This window comes from Fringilla coelebs (assembly GCF_963513975.1).
Source record: "Fringilla coelebs genome assembly, chromosome: 1".
Taxonomy (NCBI): domain Eukaryota; kingdom Metazoa; phylum Chordata; class Aves; order Passeriformes; family Fringillidae; genus Fringilla; species Fringilla coelebs.
The window spans coordinates 117437950-117462734 of NC_140028.1; the positions used below are offsets into that span (position 1 = coordinate 117437950).

General features: G+C 36.2%; 1 protein-coding gene across 2 annotated transcripts in view; it reads left to right on the plus strand.

Moving 5' to 3' along the window:
* Positions 1-24785, plus strand: part of TBC1D5 (TBC1 domain family member 5) — a 316725-nt gene that overhangs the window by 168424 nt on the left and 123516 nt on the right. For both annotated transcript variants that reach the window (XM_084207646.1, XM_084207647.1), the window contains 8 exons: positions 5187-5295; positions 7022-7111; positions 7210-7281; positions 9623-9690; positions 14577-14679; positions 20358-20446; positions 21875-21925; positions 22019-22088. In XM_084207646.1, the coding sequence (XP_084063772.1) occupies positions 5187-5295; positions 7022-7111; positions 7210-7281; positions 9623-9690; positions 14577-14679; positions 20358-20446; positions 21875-21925; positions 22019-22088 (652 nt within the window). The remainder of the gene's footprint in view (positions 1-5186; positions 5296-7021; positions 7112-7209; positions 7282-9622; positions 9691-14576; positions 14680-20357; positions 20447-21874; positions 21926-22018; positions 22089-24785) is intronic.

The window sequence follows — 24785 nt, forward strand, 5'->3', positions numbered from 1 at the left end:
CTCTGGGTTTTAGTGTCTTCCATAGAGTTTTGGTGTTGTCTGAACATGATGGTATAAAAATACTTCTAACACTAGTTTTAGACTTTGGCAGGATCTGCATTCATACATTTCCCCAGCTTTATCCTCTAAATGCAGAAGCAGCAGTTATTGCTGTCTGTGCTATACCAGGCTCCCTCAGTTGTATTTCTTCCTCTTCTGAACAGAGTATGTATTTTGTAAGGAGCCTTAATGGGCTACCATTGCATTCTTCTCCATATCTGTGCTTGATGTATTGGTTTTACCATTGTGCTGGAGATTGAAGTTTAGCCACAGAGCCAGAGGCAGGTGTTCTGCTTCTGCCTGTCAGTGGAGGAAAGTCTTTGCTACCTCTCCCCAACATGCACAAGCTCAATATTGTCTCAGTAAAGCTCTTGAACTGTTTGAATTTCAGAGTAATTTCCTAGGCATATTGTTAGATTATTGATGTCATGCATTCTGAAAGAGTTTATAGTTGCTCGTTCCTCAATAGCTGAGCAATAGTGGGATTCCAGTGACTTTTATTAAGATGCTAGACCTTAGAGCTTCACATACCTTTTCAAGAATGCTATTTACGTGCATGTAGAATTTTACCTAGATTTTCTGGAGTAAAGTCCTACTTGTTGTGATCTCTACTAACAGTCAGCTGAGAGGAACATTTCCAAACTTAAGGCTTCTGTATCTGAAAATCTGATGCTTGTAATTGCCTTAACAAGAATCATATCCACAAATCATATCCTCTTGAAAAGAAAGAAAAATAGACTTCTAGATATGATTTGCTCAGAGGCCAACCTCATTTCTTATAAGAAAGAGAGTGTGTGTTTGGGAGCAGACTCCAGTATACAATTCTTTGGCAGAGAGATTTAAACTCTTGTGGTTATGACATAAGTGCATGCTTCAGAAGATGGAAAGGAACAGATGAGAACTATGAACAATTCCTGCAGAATTAATCCCTTCATTGATTTGCCTGCTTTTTCTTTCATACATATTGAGCACTTTTCCCACTTTGAAGTAATGCAACTCTCCCTAATTCATGCCAGTAGATATTTTACATTGCACAGCAGAGATAACACATGAAATTAAGTTTCTTAAAGAACTATTACTCCAGTAATTTCTTTCTCATTCAGGTCTGCATTGGTTTGGTAGCAGGGGGAGCCACAAAGGTAGCTTCTGTGAGAAACTGCTGGAAGCTTCCACCATGTCCAGCAGAGCCACTCCCTGATGGCTCTGAAGATGGGCATGTTGCTGGCCAAGACTGGACCACTTAGAGATGTTGGTAACACCTCTGTGATGACATATTTAAAAAGAAAATCAAAGTGGGGCACACACAGTTTTTCTTATAGTGAGAGAAGAGAAGGAGGTGAGAACTTGTAAGAGAAAACAACATGGAGACACCTAGGTTAATGGAAAAGGAAGGGCAGGAGGTGCTCCAGGCACCAGAGCTGAGATTTCTCTGCAGGCTGTGGTGAAAACGATGGTAATGCAGATGTGCCTCTGCAGCCCATGGGGATCCAGGGGGATGCAGAGATCCACCTGCAGCCTGTGGGGGAGCACCCCCACCAGAGCAGGGGGATGCCTGGAAGAGGCTGTGATCCAGTGGGAGACCAGGTAGAGGGAGGGAGCACCTGCTTCCAGGCTGGAGTAGCCTGTCCTTGGAGGACTGCACCCCGTGGAAATAGTGCCCCATGTTGCAGCAGTTTTGGGAGGACTGTGTGCCCATGGGAGAGGCTCGTGTTTGCAGCAGGTGCAGTTTGGCTGCTGCTCGTGAGCATGGACCCATGCCAGAGAAGCTCACAGAGAACTGTCTCCCATGGGAGGGATCCCATGGTCTCACAGGGGAAGGACTCCTCTCCCTGAGCAGCAGAAGAAAACCTTGGATGACAAACTGAGCAAGCCCCCATGCCCTGTCTCTTTGCATTGTTGGTGCAAGGGAGTGAGGGTTTGGGGGGAAAAAGGTGTTTCAAGGGCTTCTTTTACTTCTCATTATCCTCTTCTGACTTTGCAAGTAAATTCACTTTGCAACTTTGAGGCTGTTTTGCTCTTGAAGTGTTTTCTCCCAGCCCTTACCTCAACTCAATTTTTTTCTCTCCTCTCCCCAGCTGTGGCACGGGAGGTTGAGGGAGCGGCTTTGGTGGGTGCCTGGCATTGGGCCAGTGTCAAACCACAACAAGGTCTTATATTATATGCATTTATTATTATTATGAAGACTTTACAACATGCACAATACTGCATTAGACAGGATACTCAAATAAGAATCTAAAAGGAAAAATATTTACAAAATAATCAGAAAACATTAACATTGACATTTGCCTTTAATTGTACAGTCTACAGGATGTAAAACACAGGATCATGCATTTAATTTCCTAGTTTGATTAAAAGTAAATGCATGTGCTTATTCATATGTGGTTCCTATTAGCTCCTGAAGTCCTTCACTGCAGTGAAGCAAATGGAATATGGTAGACATGAGTTCCAATCTTCTTTGCTCATTTCATGTTGACCGGTGGGTTTTTGGCAATGCTGAGTTAACAAGGCTCTTAGATATTATTTTACATAGTAGGACTATATAATTTTAAATGTTATCTTTTTAGAATTGATTGCTTGTTCATATTAAAAAGTGTTATTTCTATTAAAGGTCTCTAGAATTGTAAAGCTTAATTAATTAGTCTTCTTTCAAAATACTTGAGAAATGAATTAGTGAATGCTGTTCAGAAAGGATTTTAAATATTATGCAGCTCTACTAAAACTGAGGCAGATTCCAGCTTCCAAGTAATTTCTTTTTCAGTTGCTTATAACTTTTTTTGTGATCCTAGCAGCCAAGGGGGAATGCAGAGGAGATATGATCTTGCCAAATTTCTTTTGGCGGTTTTAAAAGTAATTTGGTTCAAAACGTGTTTGGAATTGCATTACTTTTTTTTTTTTTTTAAGGCATAATATCTGCACTAATACAATTTCAGAAGTGTTGAAATTACTTTCTTACTGTGTAGCAATCACTTCCAGCAGCTGGTGAGAAAAATAACCTGAAGAGTTTCTTTCCTCTCTGTTCTTTCTTTTCACAGTTGCACTGGTTGAAACCTTTTGCTAACTCAGCTGACACACTGGCATTTTCAAAGACATTGTGGGAATGTCATCCACTTGCAGAACAATGTGAATAGCTTCAGAGTCTGACCTGTTGTGTGCACAGGGGAGTGTGGCACTCTTGAAACATAGCTACCCTAGGGAGGCGGCTTGGCAGGAGTTATAATGGCCAGTGATGCTACAGAATTTACAATGGCAAATGAAGAATATTATATGTGATAGAAACAGGAGGGTTATTTAGATAGCCATAATATACTGTAGTTACTGAAGTATAAGTGGCTGTGAAAGAAAGGCCCAGATTTTCCTCAAGCTGTGTCTGGTGTATACCATACGTTGTATCTAAAGGAGACAGAATCATGGTAAACAATCGTAGGCAGCTCCCCGCAGAAGGTGAGGATGTGTGGGAGACAAGGAGACAAAAATGACCAGATAGTCTTTCTGCTTGGAGACTGGGGGATGTGAGAGGAATGAAGGAAGCTGTTCCACACCATTGGAATGACTTGCTGCTCTTTTGGTCACCTGGGGGTACTGGCACCTGGGAGAAGCTAAAGGCAGCCCTAAACTCTGCAGTCTAACACTGCTGTAGGCATCTTTGCTTTTATCTGGAATATGTTCAGTTTTCAAAGTAATTAATAATCAGGACCCAGAAGTAAACACTTTTTTTAAAGGCTATGGTCCTTGCTGGGAGGTGGTGCATTCACAAACACAGGACTCCTGGTCTCAGCATGAATCATGAGCTTGCTCCTGTCACAGAGGAAGACAACCATAATTTCCTGGCTTGCTAAGTCTATTCCTCTACAGTTCTCAGCAGCTATATCTTAAAATTCTGTTTTAAAAAACTCACTCTCCCAACTCAGCTTAAAAGGCTGAAAACTATCTAACTTCATCTTGCATATATTTAGGGCAATTTGCAAATCCAGAGTTTGCTGGTATTTAGTATAACCCACTCTGTGACCCTCCTTAGCAGAGTAAATGTGGTGAGATCTTAGCCTGAAGTCATAATAGTAGTTTCCCTCTTCCTGGTTTCATTTGGTCTCCCAGGGAGAAGTAATAGTCTCCCATGTGACAGGGGGAGGAGGAGATGTTCACCTTAAGGACATGCATTGAAAATAAATCTGAAACACATTTCCTTGCACATAATCCAGCTCCTTACCTTGAAATTGCCCTTTGTATTTTAAGGTGGCTGCAAAAAGTCTGTGAGCAAGTTGCGGACTACTAAGACTATCAGATGGCTTCAGCTGTTCTTGAGATTCATTTCAGTAGAAGTTGCAGGAAATATAGGTTTAATTCTTTTATTCAAACTCAGTAGATGGTTTGGGACAATTAATTTCCAATTGTTTCCCAGTAGAGCAGATTTACTTGTATATTAATGAGGCACAGGTGTTAGGCCCCTGGTGCCTGCATGCCTGGGAGGCATATTTAGGTTGTTTATCTAGTCAGCCATAGGTACTGCAAGGTACTCAAGCTTGCCTTTAACAGTTTATACAGTGAGGCTTTTTAATTTTTTGATGTTTTTTTAAATTTCCTAGCACCTGTTAAAATTTTAAAACTGATCATGTAGAAAGAAGTAGGAGTGATTTCAATAGTAAATAGCACTAAATGTTAAAGAAAGTCATCTTCTATGATGCTTAACTGCCCAGCTTGACATTAAGAAGAAAAGAAGGTTCATTTAAGCAAATACGTCATGTGAAGAGCTAATACAGTCAACAGTGTACTTTTCTGTTGCATATTTTTGGAATAGGTACTTCTTTGTCTACAGCTGAAACATGAATGTGCTTATATTAATATTCATTTTTCTTGTTTATTCACTGAACTGCAGTACCAACATTTTAGAGGAAATGGAATAGCCTCCATAGACATTATGAATTTCAGTAGCTGGCATAATTATAGCGATCTACATATTCATTAAATCCAAAGAAGAAATGTGTCCAAAAAAACAGCCATGCGTTTAGAACTGGTACACAACTAAATATATACATTTTAAAAAGTTGCTTTCCTCTGCTTATCCAAAATTTTATAGTGTCATATAGTCCTTAAATCAGCTAAGGCTTTTTTTCTTGTTGTTGTTTAAATGTTCATTCCTTTTGCTTTTGCAGTAAAGAATGGGAAGAACTATTTGTAAACAACAATTACTTGGCAACAATACGGCTGAAGGGGATTAATGGGCAGCTGAGAAGCAGCAGGTTCCGTAGTGTTTGCTGGAAGGTAAGAAGAGAAAATATTTATTTACAGTTTGTGGTTGCAATATATCAACACATTACCTGATGCGCTGGAAGATTATTGATGCAAAGAATCATGAATTTTCCAAGAGACTTCATCCCAATGTTTTCCTACTCGTTTTTATAATTCATTGGACATTTGCTAACCACATCAAATTGCTTTAAAGCTGAATTGCAGGTAATAGCAAAAGAATCCTAGGAAAGTATGTCTTTGTGCTGGTGATATGTTTAGAATTGAGTGCCACACAGCCTCTCTCCTCTCAGTATCTGTGCAGGGAAGTCATGCGCTGGAAATAGATAGGAAGTTAGTCTAAAAAATTATGGTTTTGTGGAATTTGGGACTGCTTTAAAATCAGTCTGATGCTTCTGCTAGCTGCTTTTTCCAGTGAAATGAGGAAGTGCAGACCAATCCCTCTTGTAAGGACTAGATGAAGAGGGAAGCAACATCTTCCAAAAGCAGAACAGCTCCTTCGGAGGTTTTTGTTGGGATTTTTTTTAAAGTAGCAGGGGAAGGAAGAGAGAAAGAAAGCAAAGTAACACAGGGTAGCTCTAGTCCAGACAAATTTTTTGCAATGACATCAAGTCTTCTGTTCTGCACTAACTCTGATAGTAGAGAAAATTTTTTCTAGTAGAGTTACTGTGTGTTAATGCTGATCATTTAAATTACCTCACTTGGAATTTCTGAACAATCATTTTGGCACAGAGACCTATAAAAAGAAATTTAAAATACTCCTTATATATGAATGAAAGAAAGAGAAAATTTTTAATTTGAAATATATGTAGCATTGAACTAGTTTAAAGTTAATGAAAATATTTTATTCAGCATGCCACTTGCACTGTTTTACCAGTTTGCTTCTTTTTAAATCTCTAAATTAGGAGGCCATAACTCAAAGCCCTTAACTAACACAAACAACAAGTCCTTCCCTGTCTACCAATTAAATCAAGGAGTGGTTTTATTTTAGAAATAAGGCAAGGTTTATTTGTTTGTCCCAATATGCATTAGGGCTCTGTTGTTAAGCTCTGAAATTTTAATTTTTTTTTTAGTAATTTAGGAATGATTTGTCAGTATTACTGTTTCTTAACACTTTAAAATGTGCAAATAAAAACGTTGAAAAAGCAAGAAAATACTGGGCTTTTTCCTTGCTTCAAATCAATTAAATAGTATTTTGCACTGCATGTTTCTTTCTTACCATTTTTCAAGAGACATGAAAAAACTGAGATGTAGGCAATTTTAAGGACTTTCTGCAAAACTGCCTCTCTTAGCTGTCTTGCACAATTCTAGAGCATGTTTCATTTCTTACATTGGGTATATCCCTAAGTGCTTAGGTCCTGCTCTGTATTTGGGGTTCATTTTAAGCACGTTGCATTAGGTCATCAGTGTTACATAAATAGCTTCAAGTTTTGTATATTTCTTTTCACGTCTTTCCATTTTGTTTCTGCCCTGGAAGTCGCCATGAACTTTACTGTAGCTGTAACAGTTTACAAAGCTTGAGTTCATGGCTTCAGTTGACTTTAATGCTTAATTTTGCCCTATAGAACTACAGTTGTTCCTAGCTATTTATTTATGGACTAGAAAGCACTAAAACCAGAAATATTTGTAGTCCTTTGCTTTTTCTTTTTTTCTGGGGTGGTTTATGCTGTCTGATAGGATTTATATGAAAAGCTATGTAAAACTGATGAAACTTAATGAATCTATTTTGTTTTGCTAACAGTTATTTCTGGACGTTCTACCACAAGATAGAAGTCAATGGATTAAAACCACTTCAGACTTAAGGACTTCTTACAGTAAGATCAAAGAAATTGTAAGTTGGTACAAAATAGGTTCTCATACTTTGGCATAGATATTAACATTTATAGCATAACAGAAGAGGATTTGATTTTTTTTCCTGTTTTTACCTAGCACATTACAAACCCTCGGAAAGCAGGACAACAAGATCTGATAATCAACAACCCACTCTCTCAGGATGAGGGGGTAAGTTAACCCAACACATGCTACTAAAATTCTCATCTTTTTCATACTGACAAAAGTAAGTTCTTGCTGAAGTAGGCAAAATGGTAGGTGCTAAAATCTCCCTCCTAAATGTCCAAACTGACTTGTGTTAACAATTGTTCCACAGGTTCTGCTGGACAACTGGAAATGCTCATTTCCAGGTTCATATTCTGATTTTTAGGGCTTAATTCAGGGAAGGCTGTGGTAAAAAAAAATCGGTGCTGGACTATATTTACCTGATACGCTTTTTTATCACTGTATGTTTTCATTTTATACATCAAATGGCTCTAGTTTAAGGAATGTTCAGTGGCTCTAGTTTAAGGAGTGTTCAAACAGTCAATATGAGGTGAATGCTGTTAACAGAACAATGAAATACCCTCCTCTGGAAGATTGTTCAGCCTTGGACAGTTTTTTTTACTGCATTTTGTTATACCTGAAAAGCTTTTAAGAATTTTATAGCACATATCTTCAAGCTTTTCTATTAATTATGTTACCATTGTTACCATCAAAATTCTTTTTTATCAATTTTTTAAAATAACTTAATGCCATGAAAATAAATTATTTGTCTGCACTTAATAGATTTACACCTGAAAAGACTGTCTCAGATATCTCTGGTGATATTACTCCCATTTTATCCACAAACAGAAGCCCATACTTCATCTCTAGAGTGGTACTGTGCTCCTTATTTAATTTAGAAGGAGAGAGCTCTGCAGCTGTTATGACTGTGCACATCATCAAACTATTTTTGCATCCATCTGGACAGAAAGTTGTGTCAAAATGTAAAAGATTTAAAGCATTTCTGCTGTGGTTTGTGATTATATACAGTAGCTCAACCTGCTTTCTGCTTTCAGATATGGAAAACAAAGGTTAACATGTCAGAATATGTGGCAGGGGATTAATCTAAAAAAGAAAGCCACTGACCAAATCAGGCATAGGAGTGAAGAACAAAGTGCCTTTGAGCCTCTGCTGTGACTTAATGTTACACCCATTTGGTGTCCTGATTTTTCCTTCTGTTTGCAATGCAGCTTCTGTTTGCTTTCTCTGTTCTGATGGGCCAGGGTGGGAGCAGGGACAGGGGAGTTCCAAAATGTGGTCTAGCTGCATGAAAAGAGTTGTGAATTAAAAACATACAGTGAGTACTCACTGTATGTAAGACAGTACTGAAGATAGAAATATTTTTAAAGTCTAGGTTTTTTCCCAAGTTGTAGCACAAATATAGCAACTAATTAACCTGGGGTTTTGGTTTTTTACTTCCCTTCCCATAGATAGCATTCATTTACTTTCTCTTTTCTTTCTCTGGAGCATAAGCCACCATGGCAAAGAATTGCTTAGCGGGAGGCAAGAAATTGTGGAAGTATTGTACAGACTCTGTACTGTATTTCAATGAGTGGTGCTGCTGCTATCTGAAAACTTACCTAACCTGCATGAAGGCTGCTATAAATTTTGCTCCATCTGAATTTTGATCAAGCTACCAACCCTTTTCAATAAAGAATACAGCTTCCAATACTTTTTCTGGAGTGTACAATTAACAGCACTTCCTGACTTCTTTCTGGTTAGCTTTTACAACATATTTGTAAGCAAGGCATGGAAACAAAAGAGAGAGCATGAAAATGGTCATAAGCATAGCTACAGAAGAAGCTAAACCTACTTCAGATTCTTTTATTTAATATTTTTTATTTTGATAGTGAGCTTTGAATACTGTGGCTTTTCCTACCATAATTTTTTTAGAATGGCCAGTCTTGGTCTTCACAGTGGATCAGAATGATGATGTTTTCATAATAGGTGTTTGATTATCATACACTCCTTATATGATTTTGTCTCCACTAAAACAAGCTAGCTTACTCCCAAACAATTTCTGATAATGGATATTGCAGCAGCTTCTAATTAAAGTCCATACATTCACAGAAGTATGGTACAGTCCAGTGATATGGTCATTTTTCCTCATGTGAGCAACTGGATTTTTTCCAGTTGAGTTGCTGGTTCTGATAAGTTTGACTTTACTCTGCCATTCTAAATATTCTTCCTGGAACCCGAACAAGTAATTCACAAACCTGCAGCCATCCAGTGAGAAAATGCCATGAGCCTAGGACAAGAATCCAGGAATTTGAATGTTTTATTTCTAATCCAAACTGACTTTCTCAGATATGTTGTGCTGATCACCAACATTCTTTATCTCCTATAAAATACTGATATACCTATATAACAGGAATGTTGAGGATTAATTTGTCAATATTTGTACAGTACTTTGCAGTACTTTGTAGTTTATAAGCCTTAAGTATTAGTAGAAGTCTTGGTTTCATACAATTATTTTTTCTTATTTCAGAGTCTTTGGAATAAATTTTTCCAGGATAAAGAGCTTCGAGCAATGATTGAACAAGATGTGACAAGAACGTATGTACATCTTTAAGAGAAATTTCTATATATAAATTTATATTCTGCATTTTTATGTGGTATATATTATATTGTGTTTTCTTGACTTTGGTTAGTGTAAATGTCAGGTTTGTTGAATGTGAATGTGTGGAAACATACATTAAATGTATAAAAATACAACTTACATGGAGTAAAAAATGAGACAATTTAGCTGAACATTAAATCCCGGAGATTTGTTGGTATCATTGAAGAAAAGCTCTCCTAAATTAGGATATTAGGAGGTGTACTACTTGTGAAATTTAATGTAGTTTTCTGTATGAAGCAAAGAGAACATAAGAGAAGCTGAAAGGTCTTTTAACTAAATTATGATCATAATGAAAGATCAAACAGATTACTTTCCTAATTCTTAACACTTAATACAATCAATAATAAAAAAGCAGTTTGTAATTAGTAAGGGAAATGTCACTCATGTATAGAAGTTGAGAGGTTCTATTTTTATTTATTACTATTGTAGCTTATTTGTCATAAATGCCTTTTAAAATTTGTCCTGATATTACTATGATTATGTTTTCATCTTCTTGGCCCTTAGGTCATTTCTGTTTAGAAACTTATTTGAGTTAGAACACTCAGTTCCTGAAAATATTTCTTTTCAGAGTGCAAGCATTGAGTAATGTGTAAATATAATTAAATTCAATTACTGGTTTGTAATCGTGATATTTTACTGTATTGCAAATATTTTTCCTTATAACTTGAAAAAAAGTGAGGATAGTCGTAGATTCTACAAATCCCAAGCTTACACATTTTCATTTACAGGAAACAAGTCATGCAGAAGAAATCATTGCAGTCTGGTTTTCAAATATTTTACATGTCCGTCCCTAGACCCATTCTTGAATGTATTTTGCCATGAGATGTATAATTAAAATCTGAGTATACTTTCATGTGCATTCTCACAACAGATGGTATTTTTTGTTTGTTAAAGGAAACAGTTCAGGATGTTCTAAGATTAAAATATATATGTATCTAAACTATAATTGGAGAATGAAAAGTTTTATGGAGGTTATGATGGATGAAGATTATTATTTAAATATATATGTATAAACGCACAAATTCCAGACTTTCACTGTGGCAAATGGCTAAGTAGTATTCACTAATATCAGTAATAGTGAGAAATTTTCATTAATGCATTTATACAAAATGACATCAACCTGAAAAAATAGTAGTATATATTGTGTCATCAATAGCAAAATAAGTCAAGCAATAAAAAAGCAAAATTTATCAGTGACATGAATGTATTTGATAAGCTACATGCATTTTATATGTACACTTTTTTGTCTAATCATAAAACATAGTATGCATTTTTACATACACTTATGTTTCTGTTTGGAAACTATTAATTATTTTAAGAAGCAGTAAGTTCTTCATTCTGTGGCTTTAGAATGCAAAGACCCTCTCTTTCTATTTACATTCCTTAAATAAATCCCTGGAGTTAGAATTTAAAAGTTTAAAATTAATCATTAGTTTACAATGCTTTTTATTAAAAGTTAAAATAATTATTATATTCCATTTCCATAATCCCTACTTTCTAGCTGCTGTTTCTCATTTAATGAATGTTTTTATATTCTTTGTCATCTAGTTCAGTCCTCCATCATCCCACAGCATCAAGTATATAATGCTGTAGAGAGTGATGCTAACTGCACACAGAGTAGCAAACCAGAGTTCCAGCTATCAAAGCAGTAAAAAAATTACTCTATAATGCTTTTGTTAGAATTCCCTGAAGTGTGGTAACAATAAACAAGAAAAGCAGCTAGAATTAGGTTCCTAAAACTGGTAGTGGTTTAAACTGGTTTAAACTTCAGGATTTTGCTGTCTAAAAGCAGCTGTTAAAAAGTTTGTTTGTGTGTGTTTGTGTGTTTGTTCCAATGCATTTTGAAAATCCTTATCTCACCTAATTATTGGGTCTGTGAAGCCTAAATACTCACAGCTGGGTTAATCATGCTTTAGAGTTTGTGTACCTGTAGAACTCTAGAACATAAATAATCTCTTACTAAAGCATAAATGTAGTTTTTGTGTGATGGATAACACTGGAGAGGTAGAGTTTTCTTCAGTAATTATAAAAGGCTCCTGGCTCACCAGTACCTAACAAAACTTTAGCTTCCTAAAGTCAGGTGATAGAGATCCAGTCCATAATGTCTACATAAAAATAACAGCTTCCAATATTTGCAAGTAGGAAAAGATATTGTTGAGTTAGTCCCAACTCGTTAGTGATCAATGTTTTTAAAATTTTTTTTTAAATATTCTGCAGGAGTAGAAATCAGCAGATTGGCAGATGCAAAAGCATTTAACACAAATTAAAATACCAGGTTACTTGTTGGCATCACAGTGTACATCTAGGGTAGCAAATGGCTAGATTTCATTACCCTCTTTCTCTCTCCAGTATTTTAAGAAACTAAAATGCCTAGGGGGCATTCCCTGTAGACAGATCAAGTCAATATCTTCTCTTTTGTAGTAGTACTTTTATATATCAGTCTACTTAGTTTCTGCTTCAGGAGTAACAGTCAGAGTTTAGGATGATGGAAGGCATGTGAAGATGAGTAGCTGTGGGTGCTGGAGTTCCAAACTCTCCATCCCCCAAATAAGAAAAAACTTATTTTAAAAATTGCCAACATCAAAATAGCAGTGGAAAAGCCACTGGAGAGCTACATCTTTCCTAAGTATGTGGACAAGAGGGTAAGGAACAGCAATCCATTGATTATGATCCCCATTTCTGTCTGCCACCAAACTTCTTTTGTGCATCATTTATTTGTTAACCATCCTCGTTCTTCAAATTTCTGTGTCAAATTCTGGCTGCCTGTGGTGCAGGCACCCCTAAATCAGCTAAAGGAGTATTTTAAAAAGCTATATCTGGCTCACGCTGGTCTTCACTTTTAGAAAGCAGGGATCTGAATGCACCATTGTTTCATTGTAGAGTTGTGGTAAAACAGTTTAGGAAAATTCCCATGTCCTTAATGCAGGCTTTGTCAGAGATGCAATTAAATGTAATAGTCTCATGTTCATGAAAAGTATTCTTACCTTGCTGATTTGATGATACTGTATTTCTTAAAACAGAGCTTTAATCATAAAATTACATTTTCCATAAAAATCTACCCTGAACTGATAGTTCCCTCGTGATCTCTTCTATTTACATTTACTATAATTAATACTTCAGCCAGCTTATTCCTGAGTTCATTATTATCCTTTCTGTTACAATCTCTGGTATTACTAGATCCTCACAGATATCTCTGTGTATTTTTGAGTTTTCTTTGTTAGTCTTCTGTTCCTAAACTTCATAGGGCAGGCCTGAATAACAGTCCTTCAGAAATAATCTCTTCAAACCCCTAAATTATGTCGATTGCCATCTGCTGTAATGCACTTTTGGTCTCAGCTGTGTCCTTCCTTTACAGTAATGTGATTAGTAAAAGTGCATACAAGTTTCCAAATGTTGGTCTACCATTACCTCCACCAGGTGCCAGGAAAACGTTACACCTCTCATCCCAGTGCCTCTCTCAGGACTTAGCATCACTGTGTTTAACCCACAGTGTGTTCTCTGCCTTGGCTCTTGATTCAGCTCCTTCATCCAAGGACTTCAAAGCACTTTCCTAGCCTTAATTAGTTCTGTTTCTGTGCTTGCCTGTCATCACCTCTGTGAGATGACCACAGTGATTAGCAATGTTAATAGTCTTATCTGAAGTAATTTGTTCTAATTTTCTGTATTGTTTCTCTGTGACAGGCTTTACAATAGTCTTAAATACATTTGGTCTAAAGTATAACATTGTAGCTCAGACCTGCGAAACTTGTTTGAAGAAATCTTATTTCAAACCATGTGATTTGATTCTAAAGCTGACTAAAATGCAACCTTATTTCAGCACTCTAGCTTGAGGCTTACTGTTGTTGTCTTTTTAAAGTATTCTTCTGGTTTTCTTTGTCCAACTTTACCATTTCCTTTCTTTTTAGTATTCTACCTTTTCAGATTTTATTTTTTTTGGCTCTGTGTTTTATACTGCTCTGTGTGGCTGTGGAGCAATGTGGTTTGGGGTGTTTGCTTTATGAAATATTTTTTGCCATCTAGTTACTTTTTCAGTAGCAATGAAAACACCTTTGTACACTGATTTTAAGTAGGTCCTGCATAACTATTATATTTCCTACCTCCAACAGTCAAGGAGCAGGATGCACAGGTCAGAGCTGCTTCAGAGTAGTTGCAGACTGGAAATATTTACATTTTCCAGTATGTAATCCAGTAACAGGATTTTCTCAGAAGCCTTTTTTCCTTATTCTCACACATCTTCCACTTCATTCTGGTTCACTTGAAGTATTTGCCCAGACAGATTATTTTATAACTGTAAAGTTTATTTGTAATAGCTGTTAATGACAGTGAGATGTCTTATTGTGTTGTATTGCAACAGATACCAGTAAGAGATACTTGATTTTAGGATACTAGTTGTCATGTAAATTATGAGATATTTAAATAATCTTGTCATTAAATGATAATATTCTTTCAAATATTAAAGAAATACAGAACCCTTGTGTATGTGTGTCTTCTGACATACTCTAATCCATTCTTCTATTTCTTCCATTCTATTTCATTCTTGCAAATGTCTAGCTTTAATGAGATTAAAAGGGATTGGTTATTGAAATATAACTGTGATATCATCATACCTGTGTAGCAGACTGGTGTATGTTAACGAACATTGTTCATCATTTCGTTTGCAAAACAAATGTAACAAGTCATTAGAAATATTTAACTCTAGCGGCACAGAGCAGTGGGAAAGCAGACAAGGGAGATGCTCTTGCCTAAAACCTCTTTCAGAAGACCAGCAACTGGCATTCTGTGTTCTCTATTGTTTACTTTTGCTGTATTGCTTCATTTTCAGCTTTCCTGAAATGCAGTATTTCCAGCAAGAGAATGTAAGGAAAATTCTTACAGATGTTCTGTTCTGCTACGCCAGAGAAAATGAGCAGTTGCTTTATAAACAGGTAATGAAAATACTGTACAGGTGGCATTCATTGACTCAACATTTTCTATATGGTTTGACAATAATGTAGCTCTGTTGTATCTGAAGTTGTATCACAATGCTGAAATAATCAAAGAGCTGCTTGTCAGCTGGTTGGTAAGTAAGCTCATTGAATAACATATGCTTTCTCCTCATAACACAGTACCTCAAGTTGTTTTCTTTAAGGTTGCTAAGTTTTCTAACTTTGAATTTCTTTATAAACATCTTTGTCATTGGTTAAGAAAGCCTTTCTTTGTTTTTTTTTCTTTCTCTGCTTAGGTAAAGAACGTACACAGCAGGATTTAAAATGGTACTGAATAAATAAAAAGCATAGTGACTTCTGAAATTTAGGCCAAGTTTACTATTTTAAGTTTTATGTAATGTTTTAAGTTCTTCCCCAAAGTGCTAAAGCCACGCAGTATGTTAGCAAAAAGATGTTTATCTAACCATGTAGCATCCAAGCACAATGCAGCTGACAAAATCCTCTTGAGTGAAGGATAAGTAACTTTTACAGAGTTGCTTAAAGGAGAGTCTGCTCAAACCATTTTTGATAAAATGGTAAAGAAAGCTTAAGTTGCACTAAGTCTGCATCCACACTCAGTGCACTTAGTAAGAATGCTGAATTAATTAACTTAGTAAGTTAATTAACTCAGCATTTGTTCTGAAAGTTTTGAAGTAACCATAAACACGATATTGTATTCATATAGCAAGACCAATATGCAGAGTATCAACCAAGGCATATCTGTATTTGTTTCTTCACACAGTTATCTGTAGGCTGAGTAGAGACTGACAAACCCAGGGATACTCTGTGTGCATGGACAAAGGATAAACTGCAGAGGATCCAAACTTAGGTAGATAGAAAATTTGTCATGGCAAAAATACAGAGATTCAGTAAATGTGAAGATTTTTATAAAACAATCTGCTTTCAGGCATGGTTGGTGCCCCCCCTGTCCTCAAGCCAGGGAATAGGATTGTTTCATTGAAACAAAGGGCATATGAGTTGAAGGAGCACTTACTTCTGAAGAATTTCTTAGAGATTATAAAAAAAATGGACTATATAGCTATAAAACATGAAACATCTATAAATTGGTTATTTCTCATGTTTGACAGACAGTGAGCAAGGAATAGTCATGCATAAGAACAATAAAAATGAGATCTAGGAGCTGTGTTTTGAAGGGTGCTGCTAAAAAAAATACTTAGCAGTATTCAGTCTCCTCTTTCTAGTGGATATAGGCCAGAGTACTGATGATGGGGAAATGGAAGAACACATTCCAGCTAATTTAGTCTATCATTTATTGAACAAGAAGTATTATTTTACTCTTTGATATGACTTAAAAGGACTTAATTACCCTCTGCTCCTCTTGATTCCTTAGCAAAAAATAATACCTTTCTAGATAGGAATGGAATATTTAGCCAGATCAAATTTAAAAAAAAAAAAAAGCACTGCGTTTCATCACAAGCTGTTAAAGCTATTATTTTCTACTAGGTGACACCCCGTTTAACATAGACCATATTGTTAATAGTTATGGGATTTTATTGAATTAATGAGACTGTTATCATGTAGTAGAATGTCTTGCTGAGTTAATTGAAACTGCAGAGATTATATAAATGGTATTAATGAACTTTGACTGCCTGATGCCTCAGCTTTAATAAAGACTGCTTGGTGGGCTAAATGAACATAGGCAGATAAAAGAACAGGTTCAATTTTGTGAGCCTACAGGCTGTTGACAAAGAAAACTTCTTCACCTCTGTTTTCAACTGGTGAGCATCAATAGTGTGGTAGTTCCAGGAAGGGATTGCTACAGGATTAAGAGGAGAGGAAGTGCAGAAAATTAAATTAATTTGGATCATGAAAAACTGTTGATTTAACCTCTCAAAGCGTGTTCAGTATATCACCCAAGTCTTGCAGTGCTGTGCCATGTCCACAAAACAGTAAGTGATTGTGGTTTTCCTCTTTTGTTGTGGACATGCGTTACTTGTATTAGGAGCTATGCTTTTTTCTTACCTCATTTTAAAAGGGTGGGTTTGTTTGGTTGGATTTCTTTTTAAATAATGTTCCTTTTAGCTTGTTAGTAAAATCCTACTTTTTTGACCCCGTGCTTCTCTCTTGCTAGATAACATTTTTTTCTTGACCATCATATGTTTTTTCCTTCTTTTATCAAATACCTATCTATTAGTCAGTCTCCCTCATGTAGTGTTTTTACCAGACTCATGCCCCACTTCCCATAGTAATAATAATAATTTCCACTACAGCAAAGCCTAGCATAATTTTGAGAAAATAATGATGGTTACCATTAATTCATCAGTAGCAGATCATCTCCAAGTTGTTGTCTCCACAGTGACCTGAATACAAAGCCCAGATTAAGGATCTTGTCTTCATATGCGGTTTCCATTGTGGGGACTGGTCCTCTTGTCATCCATGAGAATTCCTCTGCCTTATTTGTATGACCACATACAAAAGATACAATTGCCATTAGAATGATAAAACTTGGCCAATGAATGAAGACTGGTATTATTTTCTGTCAACATCTGTCCCTACCCAATGTTATCTTTCAAATTTTTGGAAGAAGTTGTAGTTCCTTGACAATTTGCATACTTACAACATTCTATTGAAACTACTACATAGCATCAACTTTGCAAGAAGCAATCAATAATGTTTATTTAATATGCATATATGCATGCAAGTTGTCTTTGTTGTAGGGTTTCTGGGGTTTTTGGCCAGCATGAAGGAACATTTTATTTGATGAGGAAAAACATATTTGTATCCGTAGTCTAATGGAGTAGAATGTTGTGGGGCTGTATTAGAGTTTTTAAAGGCAGAATCTTCCCTAGGATCACTGAATTTTTAAATAGCAGCTGTAAATGTAAAATCTAAAGAGAATAGTGTATTATACTTAAGAAAATGTAAAAGCTACCCTTAGAGCTCTTCTGTAAGACTGGTGACAAAATTCTGGTCCTAGTTACACTGAAAGGAAATAGTGAAAATTAAGCTAAATCGTGAGGCTAACAATTGTTTGTTCATTATTTGATTGCCCTTAGAGAAGTCAATATAATTTTGAAAGGCATTGATTCACTTGTCATTGTAAGAATGCTATAATTCTGGTTTTCTTTCTGAACCATAGACTGTATTATGAAATCAATATTTTGTTGTAGCTGGGAAGTGTCATAAAATTATCTGAGCTCTGTCAACTTATTTATTAACACTAAAGAGTTTTAGTAAACTGTAGCATTGAAAAAATATGTGTATGCATATTACAGTGGTAGCTTTTCTTGCCAAGCAAAAAATCTCTAAACATTTGAAGTACTCTTATAACTGAAAGATCAGAGGTATCTTTTTGAAATCCTGATATTTCATCATCTGTTTGTTTTGGTTTTGTTATATGTGGGCAGCCACATTATGATTCTATTTTATTATGGAGTTGATATATTATTATGTTGGAAGAATTGTGATGTGCTTTTATCTTTTATAACTAATTCTTATTTTATGTCCTCTTTCTTTTTCTTCTGCTTATGTGTTTACAGCTTAGGTGGTAGTTTTTTTAGATAGTCAAATTTTCTGGCATTTCTATTTCTCCCATTTCATGTTTAGTATATCAGGGCAAATAAAAGATTAAATGTGGAACTATTAATTAAGCAAGGGCCGTATGTGTGAAAGTACAACCCTGGTTATTTCAATCTTTTTGCCACTTATATATGGTCTAATCCTGTACCTTTCTCCTTTGATATGACCATAATATTTTAAGAAATCTAAATTTGAGGATTTGTAATCTAACCCATTTGTGGTGTTTTACATCAGCTTCTGAAATCAAATGGCTATATTTGGTTTATTTTGTTTTTCCTAACTGAATTTCTCATTAGGCTTCATGTTTTAAAGTAGCCCCTAAAGATTGAGAAATAGGAAGGGAAAGCAAGCATCCGAACTTCAGCCCTGCCACTGAGGCTCTAACAGTCATCTCAGTTTGAAATAAAAATTCCTAGGATTTCTGTTAATGGCATACAGAGAGATTGTCAAAACTATTGTCAAAAACTATGCATCAAAGCATACTCAAAATGGCTAGTGACATAGAGAAGGTTTCCACATCTACTTCTCAGGTCAACTGGGACTACTTAAGGAAAATCCCCATTCCTTCCAATACAAGTTCAAGGATTTTGGAAGTTAATGGATCAGTTCAGTACATATGAAGCTGATAAGATGACTTAGTGGTGTTGAACGCTTCTCAGCTCTATGGAATATCAGCTGCTACACCAGCAAAGCAGCAGGGTAGCTCGCAAGCATGTAACACTTCCAGTGTTCATGTCTGTCCATCACTGAGGAAACTGGAAAAGCAAGTGCAGAGGCTTCCTACCTCAGAGCTGAACCCATTAAAAGTAGAACAGCTCAGGTGACCCATCAGCTGTCATGACTCCTGACAGCAACCTGAAATATTGATGTGCTGGTGGACCAGCGCCAGTGCTCCTTCTGCAGCAGGATAGATGAGATAGTCTTCCTGGAACCCCTGTCTGCCCAGAGCACTCCCCTGAGTTGGGGCTGAGGCTCCACTAGATTGAATAGTTGCACCCTTGCACTGGAGCACTCCTGGCAGCAGGTTCTGCTTCCTACACCTGGGCAAGGACTCCATCCAGAACCAGGGGTAGCCTGGGCACTTGTCATCAAGCCCCTGTTGTAACTGGTGGTTTTGGGCAGAGGTCAGGAATTCCCTCCCCTTAGAGTGGTCCTTGTGTCCAGAGGCAGACAGACAGATGTCGATCCTTCATCCCATATCCCTTCCATCACCAAAGGACTCCCCTCCCTTCTTTTGTACGGCTGATGCCTCCCCCAGCCTAGGGCTTTTGTAGCTCCTACCTGCTGTCCTAGTCCCAAAACTGGGATCCCAGCTCTCCTGGGTGGCCCAGCCGTGCTTCTGATGCCAGCCCAAGCCCTCAAGTGCCCACCCATGTCTTTTGTTCTGATTCCTGCCTATTTCTATGTTTTTTCTGTATCTTAATATAGATTGCATATGTAAGTAGTACTCTGCAGTACCAGGTCTTCTATGCATTGTGTTTAATGAGTTTATTTTGAATATTGACATAACAACTTATGAGAAACCAAAAGAGAACTGAAAAAACCCAAAACCTCATTTTAATTCTCATGTCTTTAGAAATTAAAGCTTCGTTTTCTTTCCCAAATAGCTACCCTTGTCTCCTTTGGAGCCTTCTGTTACACTTTTATCTATGGTTTTGGAACATTATAAAATACAAAATAATTTTACATTTTGTAATTTTTCTCTATTTCAGATCTCTGTGCTGTATATCATTATTATAATTATAATAAGTAAAATTCATATTTATGAACACAGATCTTGAAGTAAACTGCCAGGTGCAGGGTTGCCTACCATTGCCAATTTGTTGTGTGTTGTGTGAGAAGAAGGGAGACTAACTTGTTTCTGTATATCATAGAGGAATAAACACTTGTATTTAATCAGAATTTAAGATAAAAGCCATTGATTATGAAACCATTCTGTTAAGAGTGTGAATGAATGTTCATGTTTTTTTTAGTCTGCACCTAATATTGCTGTCTGCCTTATGCTATGCATTAGGAACTATTACATGACTGTAAACTTAACATTTTTATTTTAAATAAAAAAAATCTAAATATACTTTTGCTTTTCCTTTTATGTTTAGGGCATGCATGAACTCCTAGCTCCCATTGTTTTTATCCTACATTGTGACCACCAGGCTTTTTCACATGCCAGTGAAGCTGCACAACCAAGGCAAGCATTGTGTTTTATTTCTATAAAAATCATCTTTCTTTAAAAAATAAGATGGCTGAACTATAGCTTATAAATATGTGCTCCATAATTCTTTGTTTATAATTCATAAATTAATATCAGAAATTGTTGCATCATTGTGCTTTGTTGGAAATGTCCTTATTTCATCTTTCCTACTGCAGCTTCTGAGATTTAGACATTGGCCTCTTCACAGACATTGGCTGGTGAAAAAACAGGGAGACAAAAAACCTTAATCTCAAAGTTTGCATACTTACCTGTGGTTCTACCTCATCCTTATTGCCAGAAGTAGTTTTGTTCATGTCACTGCAGAGAGTAGACAGACCAGTGGGTTCCACTCATAGACGTCTTACCACCAATTCTCTTTCTTCATATCTTAAAATGGGAAATAATCATTGAAGACAAATTGTTGGGATTGGTATTTCTTTCATCACCTGCAGTGTTGTAGTTGTGATATCTAACTATTCTTTGACTGGGTAGTAACATTATGTTTACCTATTGATCCTCCATTTCGTTCAAAAGTGTGTATGTGTGTCTGCATGCAGTCAGACTCATACATATAAAATATTGCATCACAGGTTGTTTGCTTTTATTCTTGCCCTATATGTAGGGCTTTTCTTTTTATTGAAAAAGAAAAATGAAAAAAGAAACCAGTTTCTTTATTTAGGACATTTCATTTGGTTTTTGACGCACTGGAGTCCAGCAGTGATAAAAACTAATTTAATTATGTGTGCAATATAATATAACCTCCATAGGTACCCTGCAACGTGACTACCCAAAGGGAGTTAAGCATTAAGATGATTATTTACAAGTGTGTGTTTTTATTCAATGTCTGTCCTTAGATATCCTAAAATTACCTAGAAGATGCTCTTCAGTGCTAAACAACTTAAAATAACCATGTGTTATGTACAGCATTCTGTTCCATCCCCACTGAAAAAGTAGAGCTAAGCAGCAAAGTAGATGGAAAAGAGGTGCTGTCACTGATTAATTGCTGTTAAAGTACAATAAAAATACAGGCTATTAAAACAAAATAAATTAATGTTTTGATACTGCATATTTGACCAGTAACCATTTTTTTTTTTTGTTTAGGATAAACAGTGATAGATTGTGCAGCAATCAATTATTCTAGATCAAGCATATTCAAATAATACATTGTGACATTCAGTAATTTGTTATTTGGAATAATTAGATGGTTACTTCATTGTAGTGCAGACAAGGCAGCTAATTTGTTTTTGATCTTTATAAAAAGGAAAGACTTCATTTGTTCAATGGAGTTGCTCTTTTTAATTAAAAAGGCTAGTTTTCTCATTTGCACTTTATATGAAAGTTGGCTTATAAATGCATAATAGTACATGGAGAACGCTGACCAAAAATAAACATTCACATTGGATTGTTCACTGTTGCCTTTTTCAGTGAGGAAATGAAAGTTCTTTTGAATCCTGACTATCTGGAACATGATGCCTAGTAAGTTTTAACAAGTTTCTTTACATTTAATTTGCTCGTATTTGTAATTGACACCATTATTTAACACCAAGTTTCTGGGTTGTTCCCCTTTAGTGCAATGTTCACACGTCTTATGAAAACAGCAGAACATTGGTTTTCAACTTTTGAACATGACAGTCAGAAGGTAAATATTGCTTTAAAATTTACATACTGTGTTTTTAAGCAAATGTGATTTTAATATGATTGATGTTCTTTAAAGCAAGCTAGACATCTCTTAACTTGGTTAAAGGAGTCTCAAATAAGTTTGCAGTCTTTAAAGGTTCTTCAGAATTTGGTCATAAGCACTTGTGGAATGTCTTCCGGTGAGAGCTCCTATCTGTTGAAAGATCACTTGGTAATCAAATGCCAAGTGTACAGCACAGATTTTTCTATACATAAGTGATGTCCTTGCATAACATTGGAAAGAGTGCCTGTCACAGGCACTTCTGTGTGCCAAAAACCTGTGCAAATGTTATTTTAAACAAATGCCTGTAGGTAAAGTATTAGGACGTGAATTATTTTCAGCTGTTTACAAACAATTTGCTTTGAAACCAAAACTTTACCCGTAGACTGTCTGTCAAATGTCAGGGTGTATCTTTCCCTGATATAATCCCTCCATTTCCTTAATTTTTTTTCTTAACCTTAGGATATTCAAACAGAGGAAATGTTTCTGCCTTCAGATCTCTGTATGGACCCTACTGACTTTAGTATGTTGCTGCTTTCATAAAAAAGCTTTTGCAGTGTTCTGAGTTTAGCTGTACAGAGCCCTCCTTTGCAGGGATCTTCTAGAGACCATCTAGTCCTTGCCTGAATTTTTTCATGCATGGCAGGAAGGACAATTCCCTCAGTCAGTTACTCAAGATTTCCTTTGGCAACTTCTTTTCTTGTGTCTTTCCATCTTTATGTTTCTCTTTTTTTTTATTTAATTCTGGAAGATTATTTGTGTGATGGAGCGTGTGTGTGGAAGCTCGAGCAAAATATTTTGAAAAGTATTATGGGTATTGCCAAGACTTTCAGTGTATTATATCCTAAAAGAGTTGGCCTCCCAGCTTAGTTTCAGTTTGATTCACCTGACTATTTTTCACAGGGAACATGGGGAAAATATCTAGAGTTAACAAAAACTTCATGAGAATTCAGTTGGTTATAGATGTCCATATGTGTGCACCTAAACCTATAGTTGCAAACTGTAATTAGGGAATACTGGTTTGAATGGTGGTTTTGTCAGTCTAATGAAGAAACAGTTGTTCACCAAAGACTCATTTAAAACCATCTATTTCCTTTAAATATTTAAAATATTATATATTTTATCAGATATGGAGCATTGGTGTCTTACCCTAAACCATCTACAGTTATAAATTATTTGGTTTTTTATATAATTTCAGTAGCTAGGGATAAAGCATATGAGATACAAATTTTATGAAGTTACTACATAGGCACTTTTATTTCAATAACAAGGCTGTGAGATATGTTTCTCTGAGTATAGCTTTTCAAAATTCAGTGTATTCAAAATGTATTTGTTCCAGTTTCTGTGACAGAGGTGGTAAAGTCTGAGGTTGAATTCTATTCCAGGAAATAAATAGGTCTGCTTACAGATTTGCAGTGCTTGGGTAGAAGGTGAAAGTTTACATTGCCCTTTGCAGTCCTTTCATGGCATAAAAAATTAACAGAGCAAAGCGAATGGATTAATATCTAGTTGTTTGTTTTTGTTCTTTGCAAACATGTATAATCTTTAATAATCCTTTCTTGTACTTATGCCTTTTACAATCGTGACTTTGAGGGTTAGCTACATAGTAAAGTGTGAATCTTCACAAAGGAAGCAATGAAAGCCTGTGCTCTGAGAGACATGTTACGTTTTACAGCCTCTAACAGTTGTTTCCATTACTCCCAATTGCCGTTAGAGGAGCTTCTCCAGCTACTCCATTCCCTAGTGGTTAATGAGAGAAATCTGTCCTCAGTTTATACTTGTACTATGTCCTAGCCTCTCTTTACTGCTGTAGCATTTGTTTCCTAAATGCATGAGTATATAAATTGTATTAGTATCGACTACCAGCCATTCCAGTTTGTGTTGTGGTAGGTAATGTTTTGTGACAGCACTTGGTGACTCTGTTTCTAATACTTAGCTAAAGTTTTCAGCTGCATTTCTTTGGTATTCATATTTAAACTGTTCATAGGGGTGCTCTCCTATAAACAATACAGCACATTCTGAGCCGTCCCTCATTTTTTCTTTCTATTGTGAACCACATTCTTTTAGTGTTGATCATTTGTATTTCCTGTTAGTAAAAGCTGACTAAACACATGCACTCAAATCTTTTTGCAAGACCTGAAGGCTCACAAAAAGAAAATGTGTGTTTTCTCTCACATGGCAAATAATAATGTAGTGAGTATGAGCAGGAGCACAGTATTGTGTTGTCCACTTGGCTTTAGGCACAAGCACTGTGAGTCATTTCTAGCTAAACATTTTGGCGGCTTGGTTTTATTAGTTTATTTGAGCATCTTTCTGTTTGGGCTGTTTGTTTCACACCAGCTATGTGATTTTTGGAGCAATTTCAACTGACTAGAGGTATTGTCATTTTCTCAACCAAATTACATGAGAGGAGAAAACAGACATGACTTTGTTGCACTCTAGTCTTCCACCGAGCTTCTTGGTGGAGTACGTGGAGTCAGGAGGCACGGACAGGTAAGGCTGAGTTATTGGCTGCAGCTGCTTCCTCACAGATTCTGTCATGCCTTGAAGATTTCTGTTAATAGGGTTAATTTCTGAGATGCTGATAAGCTGCATTTTGATGGATACCATTTACTTATCTTGTGCTTCTAGAAACTGCAAGCCAGCTTATACTATTGG